The sequence below is a fragment of the Clinocottus analis genome, unplaced genomic scaffold (assembly GCF_023055335.1).
Source record: "Clinocottus analis isolate CAN_PGR_092001 unplaced genomic scaffold, fCliAna1.0.p SCAF_25, whole genome shotgun sequence".
NCBI classification, from domain to species: Eukaryota; Metazoa; Chordata; class Actinopteri; order Perciformes; family Cottidae; genus Clinocottus; species Clinocottus analis.
This window is the reverse complement of record NW_027175987.1, coordinates 206896-231639: the sequence shown is the minus strand read 5'-3', so window position 1 is coordinate 231639 and position 24744 is coordinate 206896. Positions and strand designations below refer to the sequence as shown.

General features: G+C 43.4%; 2 protein-coding genes across 3 annotated transcripts; one reads left to right on the top strand and one right to left on the bottom strand.

The window, feature by feature from the left end:
* Positions 1-3053: 3053 nt before the first annotated feature.
* On the top strand, positions 3054-8863 carry tmem161a (transmembrane protein 161A). Its single transcript, XM_068591764.1, has 11 exons — positions 3054-3149; positions 3770-3873; positions 3985-4068; positions 4329-4420; positions 4626-4782; positions 5040-5255; positions 5424-5567; positions 5680-5793; positions 5944-6118; positions 6284-6380; positions 6913-8863. The coding sequence occupies exons 1-11, from the start codon at positions 3147-3149 to the stop codon at positions 7215-7217; spliced, it is 1491 nt and encodes a 496-aa protein (XP_068447865.1). The 5' UTR covers positions 3054-3146; the 3' UTR covers positions 7218-8863.
* A 1960-nt stretch (positions 8864-10823) lies between these two features.
* mef2b (myocyte enhancer factor 2b) lies at positions 10824-23160 on the bottom strand. Of its 2 annotated transcripts, none has more exons than XM_068591466.1 (9): positions 23088-23160; positions 19266-19346; positions 17658-17861; positions 17397-17525; positions 16541-16730; positions 15493-15644; positions 15242-15356; positions 14215-14326; positions 10824-13380 (listed from the first exon to the last, which is right to left on the bottom strand). In XM_068591466.1, exons 2-9 carry the CDS (start codon positions 19317-19319, stop codon positions 13065-13067), a joined length of 1272 nt encoding a protein of 423 aa, XP_068447567.1. In that variant the 5' UTR covers positions 19320-19346; positions 23088-23160; the 3' UTR covers positions 10824-13064. The 2 variants fall into 2 exon arrangements, with proteins under 2 accessions (XP_068447567.1, XP_068447568.1); XM_068591467.1 differs by lacking the exon at positions 23088-23160 and adding an exon at positions 19439-19568.
* Between the last annotated feature and the right edge of the window lie 1584 nt (positions 23161-24744).

The window sequence follows — 24744 nt, the reverse complement described above, 5'->3', positions numbered from 1 at the left end:
TACAATTTACTTCTGTGTATTTTCGCTGCTTGTCAAATGCTGGCATTCACAAAAAAAGTAGGATGTAATGGCGGGGAATGAAACAACAGAGATCTCTTTACGTTGCAAGATGTAACAAGGTCATGAAGTTCTCAAAAGTTCTGATTCGTCATATCAGTCAATACCAGAGATAGGGACTAGGACTTGAGACTTGGACTTAAGCTGCAGGTCAGTCACACATATACATTGACCGGTGACTTAACGGCTTGAGACTTGACTTGAACTCGAGGTCAAAGAACTGAGTCTTGACCTTGACTTGCCTCTCAAAGACTTGACTTGGACTTCAAAAACTTGAGACTTCATCTTGGACTCCCCCATCACAGACTTAAAACTTGACTTGGACTACCCCTGAAAGACTTGAGACTTGGACTTTTCCTCCAAAAACCTAAGACTTGTCTTGCATTTGCCCCTCAAAGACTTGAGACTTGGCATCGCCCTTCCAAAACTCCAGACTTGAGTTAAGATGTGTCCTTTACAGATTGAATTTGGACTTGCCCCTCAAAGACTTGGAACATGACTTGGACTTGCTTTTGGGTGCAGGGACCAGAATTGTCCGTCTTTTTGCTGTCGTTTGGAACAACTATTTTTTCGTGGGTACGGCGTTATTTAAGAAAACAAAAGTTAGGTTGAGGCAACAAAACCATACTTTGAGACACGTGGTGTCGGACACTAGACTAAACAGACTTCTTGATGTATATTTTAACAGATAAGGGGGTGAAGAGACAGTACATTGACTCGAACATGACCTTTGAGCACATCCGGTCCTACATATTTAATGTTCAGCAGCAGCAAGAGATGCATAAGCATGCACCTTTACTTATGTCGAGGTAATGTGCAGAAATGTAATTAAAACGTGATCGCTCCATTTCCCCCCTCCCCTTGCTCAGAAAGGCACGAGCTAATTGCCTCGGGGCAAAGGCTCAACCACACAGAGTTTAATATTGAGCCGAACAACCAATTTGATGTGATACATGTTTACAGACGCCTGCCCGCTGGCGCAGACACACGCATGCCCACCGGAGAGGCTGATGCTTCATCGCACAAAGCTCCATTTGATCGAATTCACAGCCCTCATTGAAATGTCATGCTCTATGTGCGCAAATTCACGCGGGGCAAAGGATCAGACACATCTTCAGCAGAAGGGCTGCCGACAATTAGCAGAATGTGGGGATTCAATCAACTTCTGCAGACCACCCAAAACAACATGGACGCACATGCTAAACACGGATTTGAATGTGGTGAATAGTTGTTTTTTTTTTTTTTTGGAAAGAGATCTTTTGGAGGGCGTGCTGCTGGAAACACCCCGCACTGTTGGGGGCACATGGGCCTCCGCTTCACAGAGGATGAGCTGACATTATAATGCATGTGCAGGCCAGAGTGTGTGTGTGTGTTTGTGTGTGTTTGGACAATCATTCTCATCCTGAGTGACCGAGCATACCACACACGGAGGATGCATCGGTGCAGACAGCGCTGTGGGCCTTCAACACCTCGTGGTTGATAATAATCTGAGGCCAAGAGATCAAACATAATACATAAAACACATTACCTAAGTTATGTACTTTGTCAACGGGCTTGAAGATAACGATGTCGGTATGATAAAGTATTTTTAAATGGAAAAATAACACTTTAGTTCATGATTAGAGCAAAATCCCCGCTTCCTCTCTCTCTCTCTCTCTGGTGTCTGTGTGTTTTAATGCCAAAGAGTAACAGAAGCATATCTGAGACTTTAAGCTTCACCATTTGCATAATGTTTGTTTCCATCCAATGAAATGTTAAAATACATGATGGCGAAAGCATGAAACATGGAGATTATCATTAGGAGGATCTCACGGAGGTGTTCAGGGGTATTGAGGAAGAACAAGGAACTAAGACGGATAACATTTTACATTTTAATTACAGATGAGGAGTGGGAGCTTGTTGGGGAAATTAAAGCTGCTCAGCTGGATACATTAATATATATTTCTCCACGGTTTCTTTATTTAGCAGGGAATACATCTTAACTTGTACACTTGTCTGCTCAACATTTTTTCAGACAAACTGTATACGTCCAACGGTAATATTGTGGGGAAATAATGTATTTTAAATTACTATTTTAAATAGCATATTACTATTTTTCAGTCTGTATATGAGTCAATGAGAGCACCTTTTTCTTCTGTGGCTGCTATTGCCTAATGCTTTCAGATAAATATTGTATATGCATCTTTGCAACAGACAGCACAAGACATGACTGTATTTTGCTGTCTAATGTTTGGATAATGGTACATTTTTGCATCTTTTCAGGGGAATATTAAACAGAAATACACAAAACGGAGCAAGTAATTGCAGAGAGTGCAACAATAAATGTACAGTATTTTTTCTTGATCAACTCCTCTCTTTCATATTTAAAAAAAATGTCAGTCAAGTGTTGAGAGATGTTAACATGTCCTTTCAATGTGCTGCTTTGATTTCAACAGCCTATGAAAACAAGGTCAAAAAGATCAACATAGTTAATACTGTCAATCGAAAACAAAAGCGTATTCACGATTTAAAAAAAAGTAGGCTACCATTAGTGAGGCTTCTATTAGGCCTGCTATTTCTTTTTTATACTCTAAACAATTTGCATTTAATTTGCATTTCACTTCACAAGCCAAAATGTGTTGAATAAATTGAAGGTCACTGTCAGAAATGTGAAATGATTTCCCGATAACATCAGACAGTGGTACGGTGGACGACCAGGCGTTCACTGACCACTGCGTAGTTTGGACTTTTTTCAATTTACGTCCCCTTTTTTATTTATTTAAATATTATTTTCAGTCTATTCTTTATTATCAGCTATTTTCCTCCTGGATTATAAGTTTACATGTATTTATATAATGTATTTCAGGTTCTTAACGACTGTTTGAATTTCTATATGTGCAATTGTTGTATAAAGAATTATAGTATTCTAATTTACAAACTTCTAGGGAGCACGCGAAGGCAGCGTTTGACTCCGCTGCTACTACCACATCCGGGACATTCAGCTGTTTCACGTGCCAGTTGGTTCAGCTGTCAAGACTTTCCTGCATGTGTAGCAGCTCTCGGCAGCAGCTTTTTCTGGTTCTAACCGCGTCTTTCTTTCGAGGAAAGAGATGGTAAGTGAATCCACGCCACGCCAGTACGCAAGGCGGGACGTCACCAGCCCACACAGCCTGTTGTAAACATCGTTTTTGGGTTGTTTTCTGCGCCAATTCGGGTTTCATTAGAGCTGGTGTGCTAACGCTAGCTAGCTAGCTAACGTGTGCAGCAGCGCTGACAGGTGTCGGAGTTCAACTAAATTTAGCACGATAGCCATTTGCTAAACTTTCATTCATTTGGCAGGAGCTTTTAACACACCCCGTGTTTAAAAAAAAAATGTTGTTGGATTTAGTTCATGCTGTGTATTGCTGTTAGCTGTGTTAGCACGGTATGTGTGTGACTTGACTTCTACCGCAGCCTGTAATGTGAGGAGGAACTCGCCTTGTAGTTTGGCAAAAACTGGCCTGGTCTTGGAACTTTCTTGGGTCTTTTCTGCCGAGTCAGCGTGACTGACTGTCACGACTGTTAGACCAGGCACCTTTACTCTATGATCGTGTCCGGCGCAATGACATGCTGACACATAACGTGTGTTTTCATGTCCAAAATGGTGTGTTTTAGAGTTAGATCTAACACTCAGACGTGTGTGTGTGTGTGTGTGTGTGTGTGTGTGTGTGTGTGTGTGTGTTTGCTCTGACAGGCGCTGATGGGAATCCAGCTGGTGGTCAGCTTGCTGGCAGCCAGCATCATGCAGAGGATGGCTCCACATTGCTCGTTTGCACGCTGGCTCCTCTGCAATGGCAGGTAGGATAACCTTTACAATGACATTATGCAAGCGCATAATGTGCTCTGTATACATGTATGTATGTATGCATGTATGCATGCATGCATACATGTGCCTGTCGTTCTTTTCAGTTTGTTCCGGTTCAAGCACCCGTCGGAGGGAGAGCTGTGTGCACTGGCAGGGAAGCAGATGCCCAAACAGACCAAGAGAGACAGGTGAGAGTTGAGGAAGAGTCTGATGAAAAAGAAAGGAGTCACAACTAAGTAAATCATTGAGGAAATTATTACTTATTTCTAGATCCATGCACTCCCAGAAATGAAGCTGGAGAGTTATGCCTTTTTGTTGCCAACACTGTACTTTACTTCCAAAAAAAAGGGCCACGTTTTCTTCTTTTAAAAGTCAATAACAGCAGGTACGTCTTGATTTGTTTTGTTTTTCTAACACGGTCAAGTGTCTTCTTTTGTTTGATTTCTAGGAGACAGAACGGGGAGACAAAGCCTCTCACTGTGCCCAAAGACATCGACCTTCACCTGGAGAAAGCTCCAATCAACGCTCTTGACGCACTTGGTAATTAAACACTACGTTATCCATATCACGCTGACATTGTTCATGTACAAACACTGCTCAAGCGCAGCTATTCACTTGCAATGCGTTTACAGTATTTTTTTTTTTCATAGTCCCTGCTTGATAACCAATTGTGGATCATAGTTTAGATTAACAAGTAGAGATTCTGAGCCTTCTAATATATTCTTTATCTGGTTTCTACTTTCAGTGCTGCGTTTCTTCCTGGAGTACCAGTGGCTGATAGATTTCGCCGTCTATGCAACGGGTGTCTTCCTGTTCACTGAAGGTTATTGCTGTATGGTGGACGCCAGCAAAGAGGTCAATCTTGGAGCCATCTGGTGTGTCTTGACTGTTGTCTTCAGTGTGTATCCTTCCACTGTAAAGTCACTTAGAGAGATCTGTCTCTGAACAATTTCTCTCTCACTTTTTAATGAAAAATGTACAAACATGATGACGCATCAAGTGCATTTGCATAATTGTGACGACTTATTATCAGGTCGTTTGCAAATGGTAAAAAGTTATATTTAAAATACTTTTGATATTTTAAAACTAGTCAATAAAACAAAGGTACAGTGCTACTTTTTCCTCCTTTCGTTATTTAAATTTAACCCACAGCCCTCAGAAAGACCCTTCACATGCTCATGAGCCACTACTTCCTGTCTGAAGAGGGCGGCGAGCGCTCTGTGTGCCTTGCCTTTGGCTTCCTGTCTCTACTCGTGGCCATGTTGGTTCTTGTGGTCAGAGAGGACTACCTGGAGTTCGGCCTGGAGTCTGGCTTTTCCAGCCTCTTTGATAACTTGGAGGTCTTTGCCAAACAGCAGGGCTACGCTGACTGGTCGTAAGTATCCCGTCCTGCAAAGACAAGTTGTTAATTTAATACCGACTGGCGGTGCACAACACCGCCTCGGGTAAATAGCGTGTGCGAGTCAGAAACGACAGAATTTACCTGACAAATATTTGTGCGAGACGCAGCATCACGTTTGTTTGTTGTTCTGGCTCCCTTCAGAATCCCAGTGACCAAGCTGACCGTGAAGCTCGGTCTGGCGGTCTTCTGTGCGTACATCGGCGCTCTGCTGGCCTTCCCCGGCCTGCGACTGGCTCAGACGCATCTGGATGCCGTGCAGATAAACTCCGACCGCCCGCTCATCCAGTAAGAACGGATGCTTTCGCAGCAGCAAACCCTCACAAGTACTCCGTGTCTTAATACAAACATTACGCGAGCAGTATTTGTCTCATTTTGATGTCTCTTGTGTTTCCTGCAGGATTCTGCTGCACATGAGTTTCCTCTCTCCAGTCATCGTGTTGATTCTGTGGGTGAAACCCATTGCGAGGGACTTCCTGGCCAACGCACCTGTGGGAAAGACCTCAATAACAATGTGAGTGCACGTACATGTTTGCTTATTATATCCACTCCAACTAATCGCTCAATTCTCCAGACGGAAACAATCCTAACTAACGCAAGATGTCTTCTAGCCGGCACACTCGACTTTTTTTTCCTGATCCTTTTTAAATTCTGACGCTTGCAGAGTCTCCAGCGAAACCTTTGACAGCGTGCGCCTGTGGATCATCGTGGGCTCGTGTGCGCTGCGGCTGTTACTGACCCGCTACCACATGCAGGCCTACCTCAATCTGGCTCAGAAGTGGGTGGAGCAGATGAAGAAGGAGGCGGGGCGTATCGCCGCTATCGACATTCAGAGAAAGGTCAGATAAATTAACGAAGGACTTCAGCTCGGAAAAACCTTTTGAATTCAGATTTTCTTTTTTTTTTAATATATATATATATATATATAAAGAGAAGGTTAACTGGGAAGTGGAAATGTGAAAACGGCTGAAATGTTCACTGAGAATAAATCTGGTGTTTTTCAGGTCACTCGTATCTTTTGCTACTTGACCGTAATTACTCTTCAGTATCTGGTTCCCGTGTTTCTCATCCTCTTCTCCACACTGGCACTCAAGGCACTAGGTATGTAAAGAGCCACCATCACGAGCGCTGCATGAGAGGAACATCGGATCTTTATGTGTTATAAATTTTCGGGAATCGTTGAACATTTGGGGAAATATGTGTAATCGCTCTCTTATGGCGAGTTGGAGAAGATCAATACCACGCTCATAGCGGTCTGTTGAATATGAAGCTACAGCCAGTAGCCCACACGTTTAGCTTGGCATAAACTCTGGAAAAGGGGGAATGGCAGCTGCTTCTCGCCAAAAAATAGTCCTGTTTATAACCTCATATACAATTTGTGTTTTAACACGTGGATTAGGAACAATGTGCTGCTGGCTGAGGCTACAAATACAGACCGATATAAGAGCGTTAAAGCAAATTTCTCACGATTATTGATGCCCCGGTGGCATTAAATATCAGACGCATCCGTTGTAAATGTCAAATGTCGTTGAAACATCACAGGAAATGGTTTCTTTCGATGCCCTACTTTGTTCCTTTTTTTAAGTTAAGTGGTTAAAATCTAAACATAGCCTGATCTCTACCGGTCTCGTAGGGAACTTCTCCTGGGGCACCGGCGTGGAACAGCCCCCCGGGGTGACGCCGGCGCTAGTGCTGCCCACCGCGGCGCCCGTGCTGCCCGGAGGCCTCGACGAAGACGAAGAGGGCATGGAGGACATGGAGGAGGACATCCAGGCCACGGTGGCGCGCCTGCTGGAGGGCTTCACCTCGCTGCGCTCCGTCCTCACGCCGCTCTTCCTGCGAGGTCTCTTCGCCTTCCTGACGTGGTGGGTGGCCGCCTGCCAGCTCATCAGCTCTCTGTTCGGTATCTACTTCCACCAGTACCTCATGCAGAACTAACCGAGGGAGCCGGAGGGAGCGCCACAGTGTTATCATTACACCTGCGGCGCGGCCACAGCCCTCTGCTGTCTGCAGGCTTTGCAGAGGGGACGTTTAATCCAAAACACACAGCTACTGACAGAATGCACCTTGTTGGTGGCTGTAACAGAAGGGTTTGATCATGTTTTATTATTATGTTTTATTTGAGAGGATGCAGGCGATGGACACGGTGTTGTTGCAATATTGACTACCTTGTTGCCCTCGTGGCTTGTTGTGACCAGCAGGCTACACAAATGTACAGAGAGGACCGGGGTCTGTATCACAAAGTGAGATCAACTCAGTCTGGCTCTCGTTGGGGTTACCTTCTGATAGCCGGTGTCATAAAGCTGGTTGTTGCAGCTACGGGTGCTCTTACTTAATAATACAGAGATACAGATATATATTCACACAGAAATTAGTTTTTTTGTGGTGTTAAAAGGTGATATTCAGTATAATTACACAAGAAGCTTTAGAAATAGGTGAAATATTTTCCTTTAGTGGGCATAGATAAGTTTAAGAAGTATTAGGTATTTTCGATAAGTTACTGTATGTTCAGCAAACTAGAAAAGTGATGCTCTGTTACTTTTATTTTTGTCACATTGTGAACAAACTATTATGAGGGATCCACTTAAAATCAACAATTTTGGTTAAAAAAGAGAGCCGGCTCTGTGATCCGGGATCAGCTGAACCCAAAGATGTCACTTCATGACACAGACCCCTCCATCTTCCAGCTATTTCAACATGAACGTTTGATATGTATCTATGCCTAATGTAACCTGAAGACTTCTGAAGAAGAACATTGTCAAATGCTGCATTTTAAGATGTTTAATTGGTACCGGGGTGTGTGTGTATTAGTACTTCCTCCCTGTGTAGATAAGATGTGTTTTATTTTTGCGAGGGACACTTTGTCCCCCTCAAGGAACCGATTCAAGAGTGCTAAATGTTTTATTTGTGATCTAGTTTTAACGTTTTTTGATTGCTGAACAGCGTGTAGAGCTCAGATCCGAGTCCGGCTGCGTGTCGGCCGACGACTGTTGTCGTTGCTTTCATCCCGAGAGTTTCCTTCAGTGTTCCCAAGTGCCTTGAGGAGGTCAGGGATTTTTGAGTCGATTTTAAAATCTCCTTTCTCTCCCGAATCAAACGTATTGAGAAAAGAATGGAATCCGTTAACGGATGAAATTTAAGACTTTAAACCCATTTCTGTTTTTTCCTCTTCTTTTGTTTTTCAAACACTACTCGCTGGCAACAATTTTAGTTGCAGTGTCTTAATTATCAGTTTTTTGTTGTTGCTGTTTTTATTGCCAACTACGTGTGTGTTTAATCTTTGAGTTTTTTGTCTGTGGATTTTATTTATTTATTTATGAAACGTTGCCTGGAATAACTTTTTTGTTATTTTAAAAAAAAGACAGATGCTGAACATTTGTTTTTTTTCTGGCAATTTCAGATTTTTTTTTAGATGGTATATATGAATTGAATGCTCTGAAATCATTGTACTGTGAACTTCACATGTAAAACTTTTCTTTTGTCTTTTGTTGAGATTTCTTTCCTGAATGCATGGTGTGCAACACTTTTGGCTGTAACCTGAACGTTTTTGTTTGTGTGGCTCAATAAACCATTTATTATTTTCAGTCTGATGTTCCCTTCGAGGAGCGTGGGAGATACGGCCGATTGAAACATTTCCTTCTAAAGAAGTCGGCGCTCCGGTTGACAAAAGGCATCGTGCATGACAATGAAGGGCCGTGACCCCTGACCCCCCCCCCCACCAAACCTCCTGAGAAGATCATTTTTTAATCACTGATAATTACTATGAACCCGACGCCCCTGAGGAGTCTGGGAAGAAATATCTGTGGATGCTCAACTTGCTCAACAGGAACTCGTTCAAACTCGATTCAGTGGCTTCGTGACATTATGAAAAACATTCGGCTTCGCATCAACAGTCCTGGAACGTGACCTTTCTGCAGAGGCTCTTTGTCTGAAAGTCCAAATGATTTATCGGCGATACCGTTTGACTTCCACGTCCAATCAAAAGCCACAAAGGTCCTCCAGTGTGAGCAGGGGGCGGGGCCACTGGGCGGTCTCTCTTCACTGGAGGACTTCAGTCACGACCTGAAGACATTTGGGAGGGAACCAGTTCATAATCTGACATCCCATCTATTACGCCTGTTTCAGATTTAGCATTGGAGTGTCGTGTATAAATAGCATCACATTTTGTCATCATTTAAAAAACACTTTTTGTATTTATAATGCATTTTAAACAAGCTTAAAATGTGGTATTTGCTTATAGCGGTGTATAATGTTTAGCACTCATTTTAAAGCATAATGACTTAATAGTCAAGTATCAGGATACTTCATGATTGCTGCTATTGTTTTACTCACGTAAAGCAAACAGTGACCACTTGAAGTGATTAATATGCATGTTATAATACATTGTAAAAAAGATAATCTATTAGGAATTAGAATAAACTATAATTTAGTGCATTAAAAAATGATGAAACTTGATTGTATTAACATTTATAACGTGTTCTGATATCTGTAGTATACTATAGTGTAAGTATGAAGAATATTTTTGAGTGCTTTTAAACAGTGCTACAAGCAGTTTATGATGCATCATAAGTAAGCTCATATGCATTGTTCAGGGAACAATGTTCAGGAAAAGTATTTCAAAGTTACTGCACGACCTGAAAGAGGAGTTTGAGTTTCAGGGATGTTCTTCATGGACCTGAGCCGGTGAGGAGACGTATCTATATAATCACGTTAATTATGTGCATCTGTGCTTGGAGTCCTCCGGGCGGGGGAGGAGAAGGAGGAGGAGGTGTGTGTGTGTGTGTGTGTGTGCAGGTCCCAGACGCGCCCTGCAGACTGGGCCGGTCCGGTCTCAGGGGAGCAGACCAGACATGACCCCCAGTGAGCCTCTTGTCCTTCAGGGAGGGGAGACCACAGAGTGGGAGCATACTGGGAGACAAACCAGCCTTTTTTCTGTGCCGGATGTTATGTATATTTATATATATATATATTTATATATGTATTTGAAGACATAAAGGTTTTAGGTGGGCCCTTCTTGTTCCTTTGGTTTTTGGTGGCCTCCTGACACGATAGTGAGGGAGTCAGGATACGACGCAGCGGAGGATGAGATGAAATAAATGGACACATGGAAGCTTTGATAGCCACACAGCGGATTTTATCTGTCTTGAAACTAGAAAACAGTCACATTTCTTTAGTGTAAATGTCCTTTGTATGAAATAAAAAGCAGAGCGAGGCCGCCGTACAAAGCAAACCGTTTTTTATTTTTATTTCAAAGGAATCACAACAAATGTCAAATAGAAATCTGTCTTTGTCCTGTTAGTGAAGCATTCAGCAAACACACACATATATATATATATATCTATATATACATATATATATATATATATATATATATATATATATATATATATATATATATATATATATATACATATATATATATATACATATATATATATATATATACATATATATACATATATATATATATATATACATATATATATATACATATATATATATATATATATATATATATATATATTTAAAAAAAACTCAACCCCCAAAAACATCAGAATACTGATCATTTAGTTCTTCATGCTGATATTAATAATCCACGTAACTGCATTTAAAAAATGAAAAAAAAGAGCAAATTCCCCAGCAGCCCTTGAGCGTTGAAGAGTTTGTGAGGAAGAGTCGGCTGCTCGTCTTCAGGGTGAACCGAGTCCGCTCACAGAGACTCATTAGATTATTAATAACTAATAGTTATGGCTGGGAGAACCACAATATTGTAAAAATAAAATGCCCCCTTGTGGACAGTCGGTGGAAATTCATTCAAAACCCCAAATTCTGAGTATATGATGTCATTTGCAGAACAAAAAGTTGAAGATGCAAAACTAAAATATTAAAACAGTGCACAAAAATACAGAGCAAAGAACATGTACAGATATAATGAAAACCAAACATTCCTCAATTTAAAAAAGTGGGGTTTTTGTTTATGAACTATTTAATGAATTTGTTCATTGCACGGTGACTCATATATTATAAATATCATAAGACAGTCATGTCTGTAAAGCTGAACTATGCCTACAATATGCAGCTACTAAATAAATGTCAGACACACACACCATGTCTTTGGCTTTTTTTTGCAGCATTTGATTGCTTTAAAAATGATATTCAAACACTTTGATCTTCACTTGTAGACTGTCGGGACTTTATTGACGGGGTGAAGTATAAAAAAATAATAATTGAAAAAAGAAAGTAACATTATTTGGAGAAAAAAAATACAAGTTAAGCTGAGCTTATGCACAGTTACAATCTAACAAACAAGCAGAAAAAAGCCATTTTCAAACATCATCCAAGTCCCTGAGAGACACTGACGCCCAGCATTTTAAAGGATATGTTCATATTTCATTTGAAATCTGTCATAAAATACTTTACTTTAAAACAGAGATAATGTAAAGTAGATGTACAGTAAGACGTAGAGGGGTCGTCCTGTGTAAAAATGCATTTTTTGTAATAAATCTGGAGTTTTATATGATAAAACAATCTGAGACAAATCAAGCGGACATCTTGCAAAATTGCGGTATTTTAAGTTCAAAACTACTGAGGGATTGTGTTATGCTTTATGAGATTGTGCTCGAACCGAGGAACTGACATACACAGGAGCGTGACACACAGTCTCTCTATATTGTTTTGAGTCTTCTAAAAGTAGTTTTGTGTCTCTTTGTGGTTCCTGTTATGTCTCTTTAATCATTTTGTGTCTCTTTGAAGGAGCAATGTGTCTCTTTGTGATCTCGCTGCTGCATTTCTTCGAGGTCGTTTTGAGTCTCTTCCTGGTTTGGTTCCTGTCTCTTTGAGGGACATTTTGTCAGTCAAGGCCCCTGACACTTTGGGGACACTGGACAAAGAGGGCCCAAGGGGGCCTCTCAGTAATCCTTCCACTTCTCCTCCGCTGATGCAATGAAACGCTGTGCGGGCAAACGCAAAGTAGGAATTCAGTACTAAAAACAAACCTCCAATTAGCTTCACTCTGGGCTGCATAGTGTGGATTTAGTCCCTCATTGCTTACATTAGAATATCACTATGAAGGCATATCGCTGCAATTATGGACAGAAAGTGCTCAAAAACTCTTTTCAGTGTCCTAAAATGTGAATCCATCCTTTAAAATGTCTTTAAAAGTGTATTTGAAAAAAAAAAGGCCGAGGCTCCAGTGATGGGAGGTAACAGTTTTTTATGGGTAGAGCCGATGGCTCAGGGGCTAAAGAGGCTAAAACATGAAAGCGTCTGTAACAGGAGGGGCACACGGTGTCAAGGTGTGATGACTCATTCTCCATCTGACGTTTGCTTTTTCACTGTAACATTCACACAGAAAAAAAACGGGTCATTTCTCCACTGGGAGAGCCAAATGTGCCAAATATGCACGTGAGGCGGCGTTGCTGCTTTGGAAAGGAAGTCGGCTGGTCCTCGATGTGCCGCCGCAGCGACGCTTCAACCGAGCGACAAACAAAAAAACAACACACTTTCATACCGTATTTTCACATTAGCGCCACCGCACGTACAAACTAAACCTAACCAAACAAAAAGAAAACGTCTGTGCGTCTCCGTCTCCTCCAAAGGGATGCAGAGGAAAACCTCTGGAGAGACCAGCTCTGTGTGTGAGGAGACAAAGAGAGGCGTTCCTCTCTGGGGACGACGGGGACAAATCCACCGCCATCTCGCTATTTCCTGCGTTATATATGTGTGTGTTTGTGTGTGTGTGGTTTGGATGGAAGATAGCTGCTTGTATGGGCCATGGTGTTAGAGTTACCTCTGCCACCCATCACTTATCTCCAGCTGCCTGAGCGGCTGCCCTCCCTCCTCCTCCTCGTCTTGCGGGTAGCGGGCTTTGGGAAAGTCCTTGGCCTCGTCGGCGGGCCGGGCCTCCGCGGGGGTCCGGCGAGAGGAGTCGGGGTTGCTCATTGGAGAGCGCTGCCCGAGGTGGCGCAGGGGAGGGGAGACGGGCGAGGCCATGCGCTCCGGGGAGCTGCGCTCCAGTTTGATGCTGAGGTTGAGGGAGGGCATCTGTGGAGAGGTCGAGGAGCAGGATTGGGAGGGGAAGGAGCACCCTCCGGTGGACATCCTGGGAACGACAAGTCAAGAGAGACGCTTCAACTTTGTGTGTGCAGCTTGATCAGAAGTTCATGGAGTTTAAATGTATTTTTAATTTTGATAAAAAACACCAAAATGATGTTATTATCATTAAATTATTTATTTTGCATATATCTTTTCACTTGTCTCATGTATTATGGATTCACGTACTTTTCCTCTTTTATATTATTTATTATATTCTTTCTCTTATTTTCTTTGTTTCTATTTGATATTGATTTTTAACTTGTATTTTATTATTCTTTTATGTAATTAATATTTCACTTTCTTTTTTTAAATATAATTGTATTACTACCAATAAAATAAATATAAATACAATTTTCTTGTTTTATTCATCTTTTTTCTTTAATACATTCTGTTGTATTTCTTATCCTTTTGTTTTAATATAATATATATATAATATAATATAATTAGTTTAATATATATACATATATATATACATATATATATATATAAACACATATATATATACATATATATATATATATATATATATATATATATATATATATATATATATATATATATATATATATACATAAATATATATATAAAGCCAAAACTAAAGAAATATATTTATTTTTGTCTTACTGTTTATAGTTTTGCATTCTGATGCTGTCACTTCTCGCTTTGGGCTGACAGTTGTATCACGTTGTTTTCATTTATACAAAATGTAATGTGTGTCATTTTTGTGTTGCACCGATGGTAAAATAAAATCCTCCCCGGAGCAAAAGACTTGAGTGCAAATTCACTTTCCTGCCATAATTCATCCTCGCAGAGGTCCCATATCACACATTAACATCCTCACCCTGGACTCATGTGAGGCCCTTGGGGGTCCTGAGGCGGCTGCGCTTGCTGCCAGGGGTTCACTGCTCCTCGCTGCAGACTAACAGAGTGATAAAAACCAGGTTGGCTGTACTCTGGAGAGAGAAAGATATTCATCAAAAGATGAGGAAGACACACAGATTTTAATAATGATCGGACGGCTTGTCTTCACAAAAACACGACAGCTGGACCGGTTTGCTTTCTTGCGGAGGGTTAGAACATACTCACATGAATCCAGCAGCTGGTTAGCTTAGCTTAGCACAAAGACTGGAAACAGCTAACCTAGCTCTAAAACTAACATTCAATGAACATGTTTTATCTTGCTCCTTTCATCCACATGAGCAGGAGTTCTGTGCAGGAGTATTTATCGTGTTTATTTGGTCTTTGTGTGAAACTAATAGAAGCTACACTGTAAAAAAAATCCATAAAATTCTATGGAAAACAACTGTTTTTACAGTAGTTTTCTGTTTTTTTAATTTTATTCAAAACTCTGTAAAATTACAGACATTATCTGTAAATTAACAACCCGACTGTTCATTTAATTATCATGCTACATTTTTTTATCGAAAAAATGCTGTATTTTTTATACTGTATTTGTACTCCTTTCTGAATTAAATTACAAACAAATTCATGTAGGTCCTTCATTGAAGGTGTTTGATCGTAAAAATTCAGAAAAAAATTGCAAAATAGCAGTATTTCTCTGAAGAACTTTAATCACTTTATTGAAGGTGTAGAAAAATCTGTAAAATAACAGTTTTTCACTGCAGAACCTTTAATGAAAACGTCCGTTAATTTATGGTTTTCGTCTTTTATTTGAAGTAAGATCTTTTACCTTAATTTAAAGGTTTTTGTTTGGCAAGTCATTTGACTCTTTATGAACATTTTCTTTTCTTTTCTACAGTGTAAGCTAAGCTAATAGCTGCTGCTGGATCCCAATCGATCCTCTCTATCGAACCCTCAGCGAGAAAGCAACCACCGCCGCCGGACAAGATGGTGGACGGCGGACGCACCGGAGGCCCCGGGTGACGGGAGGCCGTAGCCTCCCAGGCTGTGGCCCAGCAGGCCGGCCTTGCCCATGGCTACCATGGAGCTGCCGCTGTGCAGGCCCTGGTACAAGACCCCCCTCTGGGGAACCGGGAAAGAGCAACAGTCACACGGTCAGCGACATCGTTCCACGCATAAAAACATGACTGTAAGAGCGTGCGCGAGACGTGTGACACATTGCAGTTGAAGCTAACGCCATGTAGCGGCGGCTACTTACAGCAGAGCTCTGGTTAGCGCGCGAGGGCCCCATGCCCTGATTCACGGCCTCCCCTCCCCGCAGGGTCTCGCTGCCCAGGTTCAGAGGAGGGGGGCTCTTCATCTCCAGAGCTCGATTCAGGTTGCCGTGGGAGAACACGGAGTAGCCGATGCCTACGCAGCGGAAAAAAAAGCAAAAGAAGCAAAAGAAGAGAGGAGCAGGAAGTGAAAAGAGATGTGAGCTTGTTTCAGTCACGGAGGGATAATTTATTCTGTGTGATACATTTTTTCCCACCTCTCTCTCTCTCTCTCTCTGTTTCTGTGCACAAGTGAGATACAAAATGAACTTCTTCTTTCAGGTTTCCCCCTCGCTATCTGATCGCTAGAGCAATGGACGACGCTTTTGAACCGATCCCACGAATCAAAAGCAACTATTAGAAAATCCCGACGGCGGTCGGTGATGTCAGAAACATCAGAGAGGAGCGAAATACTGCAGAAGAGGCAAGACTGGCAGGTGTGATGCGTTCTGTACAAAAACCACAGAGCGGGTTACCGCCGCTGTTCACGCCGGTGGAGGGACAGTTTCACAAAACCGAGTGCATGTGTGTGTGTGGGTGAGTGCGCTCACCCACACACACACACACACACACACACACACGCGCTTGCAGACACACACTTCCTGTGAGTTCACAGCCAGCTGCACAGAAGGTGGAATCTACACTGTGTGAAGTGTGCAGAGAGCGTTTAGAGAGAACCTAAATTGAACAATATTTAATGGATTATCATGGATTATATTCTCTCAATAAGGCAACACATGTTGACATATTTTAAAGCTATTGCTACTTTGTAAAGGGACAGTTGCAAACCGCTGGTGTGTTTGAAAAGCTGTTCACCAGAGGAGAGTTTTTATTCAATGCCAGCAATCATTTATCTTTTAAAAAAAAAAATAATAATAATGTCCATTTTGTGTTGCAGCATCATCATTTGCAAGTCAAATGGTGGTACTGCGACAGAGTATAAAGACCATTAAGCAGCCGTGGAGGACCTTTGTTTCCTACAGGTGCGCTCACCTGAGTGTGGGGACATGAAGGCGGTGTGTGCGTGAGGCGCAGCCGGGCCGGCAGAGCCGGGTCTGGAGCCCAGAGACTTGAAGCCCGGGGCTCTGTGGGACGCCATGTTCGGCCCGGAGGAGTTGGGGAAGCCGTTCTCGCAGCCCGAAGACACCAGGAACTGGGCCTCCGGGGAGAGGAGGGACGGCGCCTGAGGGGAGGAGTCACAGCGCGAGGGTTAGAGTCCAGGAAACTGTCAGGAAGCGAAGGAATGGCTGGTGGTTTTGTTCTGAATTCATGAAGATGAGGAGAATCAGGAGAATCCACATGGTGTGTGTGTGTGTGTGTGTGTGTGTGTGTGTGTGTGTGTGTGTGTGTGTGTGTGTGTGTGTGTGTGTGGATGCATGACAGTAGCGGTGTGTGTGTGTGTATGTGTCTGCGTTTGCTCATGCGTGTGTGTGCGTGTGTGTGAGTGTGCGATGGATGCACGACAGCAGAGGTGTGTGTGTGTAGTGAAGGCACTACAGTAGCGATGTGTGTGTGTGTCTGTGTGTGATTGTGTTCTTGTGTGTATGTGTGTGTGTGTGTGTGTGTGTAGTGGAAGCACAACAGCAAAGGTGTGTGTGTGTATGTGTCTGTGTCTGCGTTTGCTCATATGTGTGTGTGTGCTTGTGAGTGAGTGTGCGATGGATGCACGACAGTACGGGTGTGTGTGTGTTTTGTGTGCGCGCTTGTGCTTGTGTGTGTGTTCGTGCTTGCGTGTGCGTGTGTGTGTGTGTGTGTGCATGCTTGTGCTTGCGTGTGCGTGTGCTTGTGTGTGCGTGCATGCTTGTGCTTGTGTGTGTATGTGTGTGCTCGTGCTTGCGTGGTTACTGACGTAGAAGCGCTGGCGAGCCAGCGAGAGGTCCATCCCCTCTCCGACGGGATACTTCTCCGCCGCCACCTGCATGCTCTCCTCGCTGTCGAGCTCCACGCCTTCCAGGCCGAGGCCTTTCCTGCGCAGAGTCTGAAACACAGCGGGACGCGCGCGGGGGGGAAAAGGAAGATTTAGTAAAGCGACATCACGAAGGATTCTCTAACACAACGCTCTGCTGCAGCCTGCAGGTCGCGCGGACGCTTCCTCTGACATCACAATGACCTCCAGTATGTCCGTGTTGGTGCGGCTCTCGTGCGGCTCGCTGTACTCGGTGTACTTGAGCAGCACTTTGTCCATGTCCGTGCTGGCGTACTGGAACAGGCGGTTGGTGCTGTTGAAGATGATGAGGGCGATCTCGCAGTCGCACAGCACGCTCAGCTCGTACGCCTTCTTCATCAGACCGAACTTGCGCTTGGTGAAAGTCACCTACAAAAAAAACACACACACAGTAGAATATTTCAATCCCAAATGGATAGTTTGGTGTGAACTCATTCAAGCATTTCTGCAGGAATGTGTTGGAGTTGCCACGTAATCATCCTTTTCTTATTTTTTTTTTTTACCAGATTAACGATTGTTCAAAAAAACAAAATATTGCTAAGTACGTTTTTTTTTTTTTTTTAAATGGATAAGAGAAAAACACACATGCTAACGGATCGCTCGCCCACGCTGTCAGCGTCGGCTACATTGAAACCGCCTCAATTAAATCACAAGTGCGTCCCAGAAGCCTTTGCAATCTGTGCAGCAGACAACACTGTCTGTGCTCACACCCGCACAAAGAAGGAAAAAGTGCTCACGAAAAAAAAACAACAACCTCATCACCAAAAAAAACATTCGGTCCTGATCAGATATGAGGAACAAATCGTATTTGCCAGCACAGTTTATTATGTTTTTCTTCTTCTTCTACGCTGATGATTGTGTGTGTGATTGATCTGTTTTCCATACATACTCATTGATGATGTGATGTAACTGTGATGTAACTTCTGGCCGTGTACGTTGACGTCAGCACTGCTCCGTGTATGTAATCTGCTTTATCGGATTCGTCTCTCATCAAACTTCCGCTACTGTACCGTCAAACGCGTCTTATCTTTTTTTTGACTGCGGCCGTACAGCCTCGCTCCGTTCGAGCGCTCGGTCCATTCAGTTCGCTGTGAAAGAGCGACTGACCTTTCGGGAACTGGAAGAAGAAAAAATAATAATCTCCCTTTCACTGTTCCACCCTTCACTTTTTTTTCTGTTAAATTCACAGCAGTCTCTGACGCTCGAGTCCCACCTCGCGTTGCTTTTACACCTATGCGCCTCCGATTTGGCCCCCTCGATATGCAAGTGAGAAAAATGAAGCATGCGATTACTGTGAAATGCAGATATCTAGACGGCCAAATGTGATATTTCCTCCACAGTGTTGTATGAGGAAATAGTTTCCACGTTAACCCCTCGTGCTAAATCCCTGCTGCGCGGTGCACCAAATGTATTTTTTACATCCACATCAGTGTGTTTGTGGGTCCACCGCACTGCTGGACTCTCTGTACAGCATGTGGCAGTGACTTCCACGTGTTGTTGCATCTCCTGCACCCTCACACGAGGCACTGACATCGATGAATGTGTTCATCTTTTGCCATCCATCTCCTGACTTTCTGATCGGCACATTTGATTTGAGATTTGGCTCGCGTGACTTTTAAACCCCTGCTTACTCTTCGAGGCGACAGTCGAATAAACACTGTATTGATGTATTGTAACCTCTGTATCGCACACATCTGGATTCATATGTCCAGATTCTTGCCTGAGTACATATGCAGCAACAAAGAAATACATACAAATGAAATATCAACCCACCTGTCTGTTCCTCTGGTCCAGAATACGAGATATTTGTATTTTCTTCCTTCCCATTGTTTCTGCTGTCTGGCACTCTGACACCTGTGAAATAAAATATAACAATGTTCCAGAATTGAATATGTTTTTGTTCTTTTTGTTTTCGTGCATTCGCACATGCTGCAGCCGTCGCCAACCAGAACGAATGTGATGTCGAACACTTCCCGTCTCTCTCTCGTTTCAAAAGAAAATGCAAAAGTTGTGTCGAGGGTCACGTTTGTCGGCGTGCGGCCTCAATCACACACTCCTCTTCATGTCGTTCTGGTGGGAAACAAACCATCCATTCGGGGTTGGAAATGACTCAAGTCCCTTTTCCTCCTTAGTAAGGGGCAGGGTTGTTTATTTTTACCACCATGAGGCGATGCGGTCTAAAGTTAGGGCCCCGGCAAGTCCACACAGTCTGACACCCCCGCAGTCTGGGTCACCCCCGGGCCAGCCGGGCTCGGTGCTGGGCCGCACCGCGCTGGCCCCGAGAGACGGAGGGGGGGGGGGGGTTAAAAATACAGCCCGGTGGCTCCTTTTAAAGGTTCAGCAGGCTACGGCTAAAACCAAACAGTAAAAGGGAGAAGAAGAAGGAAAAAAAGACGTTGTGTTTCACTGAAAGACGGCTGAAGCTAAAAGCCACCCACTCCTCTCTCATGCACGGCCGGGTCAGAAGTAAAAAAGCAAGGCATGGACGGCATGTGGTTAGCTCGAGAAACTCGCTTTGGGTTGTTTTTTTTGTTTATGAAACCCCCCCCACACCTCCCCACCTCCTGCTGCTGCGGTCCCTGCCTATGCAGGACCGTATAGAGCTCCACTCTATAGAGAGAAGAGAAGAAGAAAAAGGCTAAAAATGCATTATGGGTGACAGCCGTGAAGTGACTTTGATGCACACTCGTAAAAACACTACGCGCATACATTCGCTGCACGGTTTATTTCCATTCTCCGCTCCACCGTCGGTCACACGACTACGTCGAGCGGTGGTTTGACTCCTTCAACCAAAGCCCGGAGCAGTTTTCACTGGTTTTCCCCCCTCGATACTGGACATGTGTATATCGGACTTCTCTATTTTTAGGCCGCCGCTGGATCCTCCTGATGGTGCCTTAGCGGATATGGCTCCTGTGTTCCCACGACCCCTGAAGTGCCCGCTGTCCCTCAACGTGAGCTTGGCACACAGGCATCTGGGGCATTTTCTGGAGGACTCCACCATCATGACCTTATAAAGCCCTGTGATAGCCGCTGCGCTGGATGCGCTGCAGAGACGAGACACACACTCACACCTCGACGCTGACAGCCGCCGCCGCCGCCGCCTTGGCTTTAAAACAAGCCACACTGCGGACAAATAGCTCCTGCTTGAAAGTAAAGAACCACAAAAACCAGTATTGGTTTGTCTAACTAACGCCCTCCAGCCACAACGCAGACAAGTCAACTCGCTCCGAGATCAAGCGGTTCTGATATCAGCAGTGAGGCCACGCGTCCTCACATCAAGATGTGTTCTTGGTGAGAAGAGAGGGAAGTGGGACATGTGTTCTAAACAGAGCAGCCAGATCTTTATCTCAGGGGTTTTTGTTTTTTACAGAAAGTCCCTCTCTACTCAGATACAAGCAAACGACCAAGATCAGGCCCCGGCGTGTTAAAACACACGACCAGGCCGAGTAAATATAGCTACACCTCCAGCCAAACGGTGAGGCGTTGGCTGGAGGAGTCTATGTGGTTTAGTAGGTCTGTCGAAAAAGCAAGGCCCGAAGGCCCAGAGACAGGCAGGAAAAGGCCTGGCTGCGCTTCACACGTCAGCTAATTCTGGAGGTTTTCCCGCACGACAACTGCCGTTTCAGGTCTGCGAACGCACCAGAGACGCACACACTGCTGCCCGTGACCTTCCACCGTCAGGCCAAGTACCTCCTGAACGTGTCATCTCTGAGGAAACAGGGCCCAATGAAATGTCTTTCTTTTACAGTACAGTGTGTTTCAGTGCAATAATTGCACACTCGCCCCCCCCGCCCTCCTAGGTAACAGGCTTCTATGGGGAAAGACGGTGCTACCTTTGTCAGACGCCTTCCCAGAAGGCATCTGAAGGTGGAAACAACAGAACACAGCGGGCACGCGGGGAGCACCAATCACCGGAGACCTCGCTGGGAAAGACGACGGCGCCGAACGTGCAGAAGAAAAACCAGAGGCTCGAGCATCGACGGACGAGATCATCTCAATAGGTTTAATCAGTTCAAATGGAATCTGTTGGCCCGGCGTGTGTGTGTGTGTGTGTGTGTGTGTGTGTGTGTGTGTGTGTGTGTGTGTGTGTTTCTCGCTGCCGCGAGCTGTACGCATGAACGAGAAGGGAAATAAGTAGGGCATTGGTGGAATATTGGGGGGTTCTGCTCGGATGGCTTTCTTTCCATGAGTCATTTAGAGCATGATGGCTTGATAATGTTGTGAAAAAACCTGCCAAACACGTGTGAACGGAGAAGCTTATGGCTTACCATAAGATAAAATATGGCTAAAACACAATTCACCGATTAATCAAAGGCGTTTAATTAGTTAAACGTACTGCAACAGCAATCCTTTTTGGATGTTTCTGCATCATTATCTTGCCTACGATGATACACTGTTCTGTATCTGCAGCAGCGCCGTGTGGATGACGGCCATAACCGAGCAGCCCTGGTTTTCTCCGTTCAAGTCATTTCAGTCGCACAAAAAGTCTCGTGTGAGGGTAAAATAGGAAACCAGGCCCAGAACTGGAGGTAAATTGTGCATGAAGCAATGAAGAAAATTCTCCTCAAACATAGTTAAGAAGGGTGAGGCCGAAGAGCGGAGCACGTTTCCAGAAGAGGAAGGTGTAGGGTGTCTTTTCTTGCTGAGGTTTGTGTTACGTCAAAGCATTATTACAACAGGTTAGATAAACGCGTGCGTGTGTGTGAGGTTGGATAAACGTGTGTGTGTGGGGGTCAGACGGTGCACGGGGTTCACCCGGCCTTTGCAGAGAAATGGTGAGGAAATATTTGTCTAATTTTAAACAGCAGATAATTGAATTGCCTCGATATAGCCAGAATAGCAATAGTAGCCTATAGGAGCGGAATATGTGATCTTTCCATAAATAGAGAGAGAGAGAGAGAGAGAGAGAGAGAGAGAGAGAGAGAGAGAGAGAGAGAGAGAGAGAGAGAGAGAGAATAGTTTGGTCGTCATGACTTTAAAGGAAGTTGGTGAGAAACTGTGAAGATGAGACACACACCTCAATGTGAACTGGCAGAAGAGGAAACTTCTCTTATACTTGGAATAATCTCATGCATGAGCTCACACAGCACATCGTGAACGAGCCACGGGAGGGAGAGAAAAAAAGCGGTGTGAAGATGCAACAGGTCGGGAAAGATGGAGAGAGAGAGAGAGAGAGAGAGAGAGAGAGAGAGAGAGAGAGAGAGAGAGAGAGAGAGAGAGAATCATGGGATGTGTTCAAATCAGATTGAATATTTTTTCTTTTCTTGCACGCCATTCGAGGATAAAAATAAAAACAACATGTTATTTGTTTGAATACATATCTCGAAATAATGTGAGCGGATAATTATGTCCATTAACTTGCTGACGTCAGTACAAATAGACCGTTTAAGAATAGCCCGTCTGTCCCCGAGTTGCCAAGCATCCCTGTCTAATATAGCCTCATCTATAGGCTGCGTTCAATGACAACAGGTACTTTGCACGCATGCTGTGTCTGAAAAGTGTCCACGCGCAAAGCCTCAAGAACACAGACCCTAAAACAAAGTAAACGCAGGAAAAACAACAACAGCAACAACAATAACACAAATACAACCTCACCTGCTGTCGATTTGAATCCTCTGTACGGAGTTTCACCCCGCGGGATCGAGACCAAAGAAAACCGGAAATACAACACACACGCACACAAAATACTAAATAAAAACACACACAGAAGTCTTGCCTTGTGTTGCTGGTGGTGTCGCGCTGATGTGCAAGAGATATTATTCACCTGGTGCGTCCGGCAGCGGATGGTGGAGGAGCAGGAGCGCTGCGCTGCCTCTGACGTCACACCGCCTCCTCCTCGGCGCCATTGGACGAGCTGCTCCGCCTCCCATCCGCCTTCAAACGCACCAGCTCCTCCAGCGCGACACACTCTCTTTATTACCAGAGTGTGTGTGTGCGTGTGCGTGCGTGTGTGTGTGTGTGCGTGCGTGTGTGTGTGTGTGTGTGTGTGTGTGTGTGTGTGTGTGTGTGTGTGTGTAGGAAAGTTAGTTGATTTTTTCGTAGAATTACTATGGAAGCTATATTTCCGCTTATAATGAGAAACTTTATTTAAAAAAAAATATATATTTTAGTAACTATTCAAGTTATTAAAATATATTTTAATAACTAAGTATCTCAATAAAGAGACTTAGTATCTCAAAATAATGACTTAGTATGACTAAATAATAATGTAGCATCTCAAAATAATGAGAAAATGTTTCAATATCTTGACTCTTAAAAAAGTGACTTAGTACGACTAAATTATAATTTTGTATCTCAAAATATTAAGAAAATATACCAATATCTTGACTTAGTATCTCAAAATAATAACTTAGTACGACTAAATTATAATTTTTTATCTGAAAATATAACAATATATTGACTTAGTATCTTGAAATAATGAGAAACTTGATCAATATTTTTGATGTATTTCACAATAATGACTTTGTATCCTGCAAGAATGAGAAATTGTATTAATCTCTAGACTTAGTATCTCAAAAATAATGAATTAGTAGCCCAGAAAACTTAGTTAGCGTCTCAAATAAAAAATAAAAAGTCTCAGTATCTTAAAATAATAAGAAACGTTCTCAATAGGTTGACTTGGTATCTCAAAATAATGTTTAAGTTTGCCAGAAAAATCATTTACTTTCTCAAAATAAGCAGAATGTTTCTCAATATCTTTCAGCTGATAGATGTAATGGATCATTCGTCCCATGTAAAGGCACATGAATACAACACGAGGACCAAAAACAGCAAACAACAGTCAAAGCACTGAATAAAACACAAAGTTAAACTACCTTTTTCCTCCTCCAGCAGGATGATACCAGAAGGTTGAGAGGAGTATTTTTAGTTATTGGTTTTGGCAGGTGAAAGTCTGAGGAGGGTTCCAGATGGCAGAAACTGAAACTATTGACATGAAGGAAGTAAAAATCAATCCATAGGAATGATTGAGGCCCAAAATACTCACCCACTCGCAGGTTTTCTTCTCTGGAATTGTGACCACTTGTTGGCGAGTAACGCAACAACGCGACCTTTCTAATTCAGGAGGAAGGTGGACGGGCCTGTGTGTGTTGAGGCTGAGGTGATGGAGAGCATTGAAGCTGATGAGGAGAACATAAAGCCTGATCACAGGCTGCATGCGCTGTCGTATACGTCAGAAGGATTTCCCCTTCTAGGCTGTTAAGATGAGAAAAAGGACGACAGATTAATGTAAGTTCGGGCATCCGATGTTTGC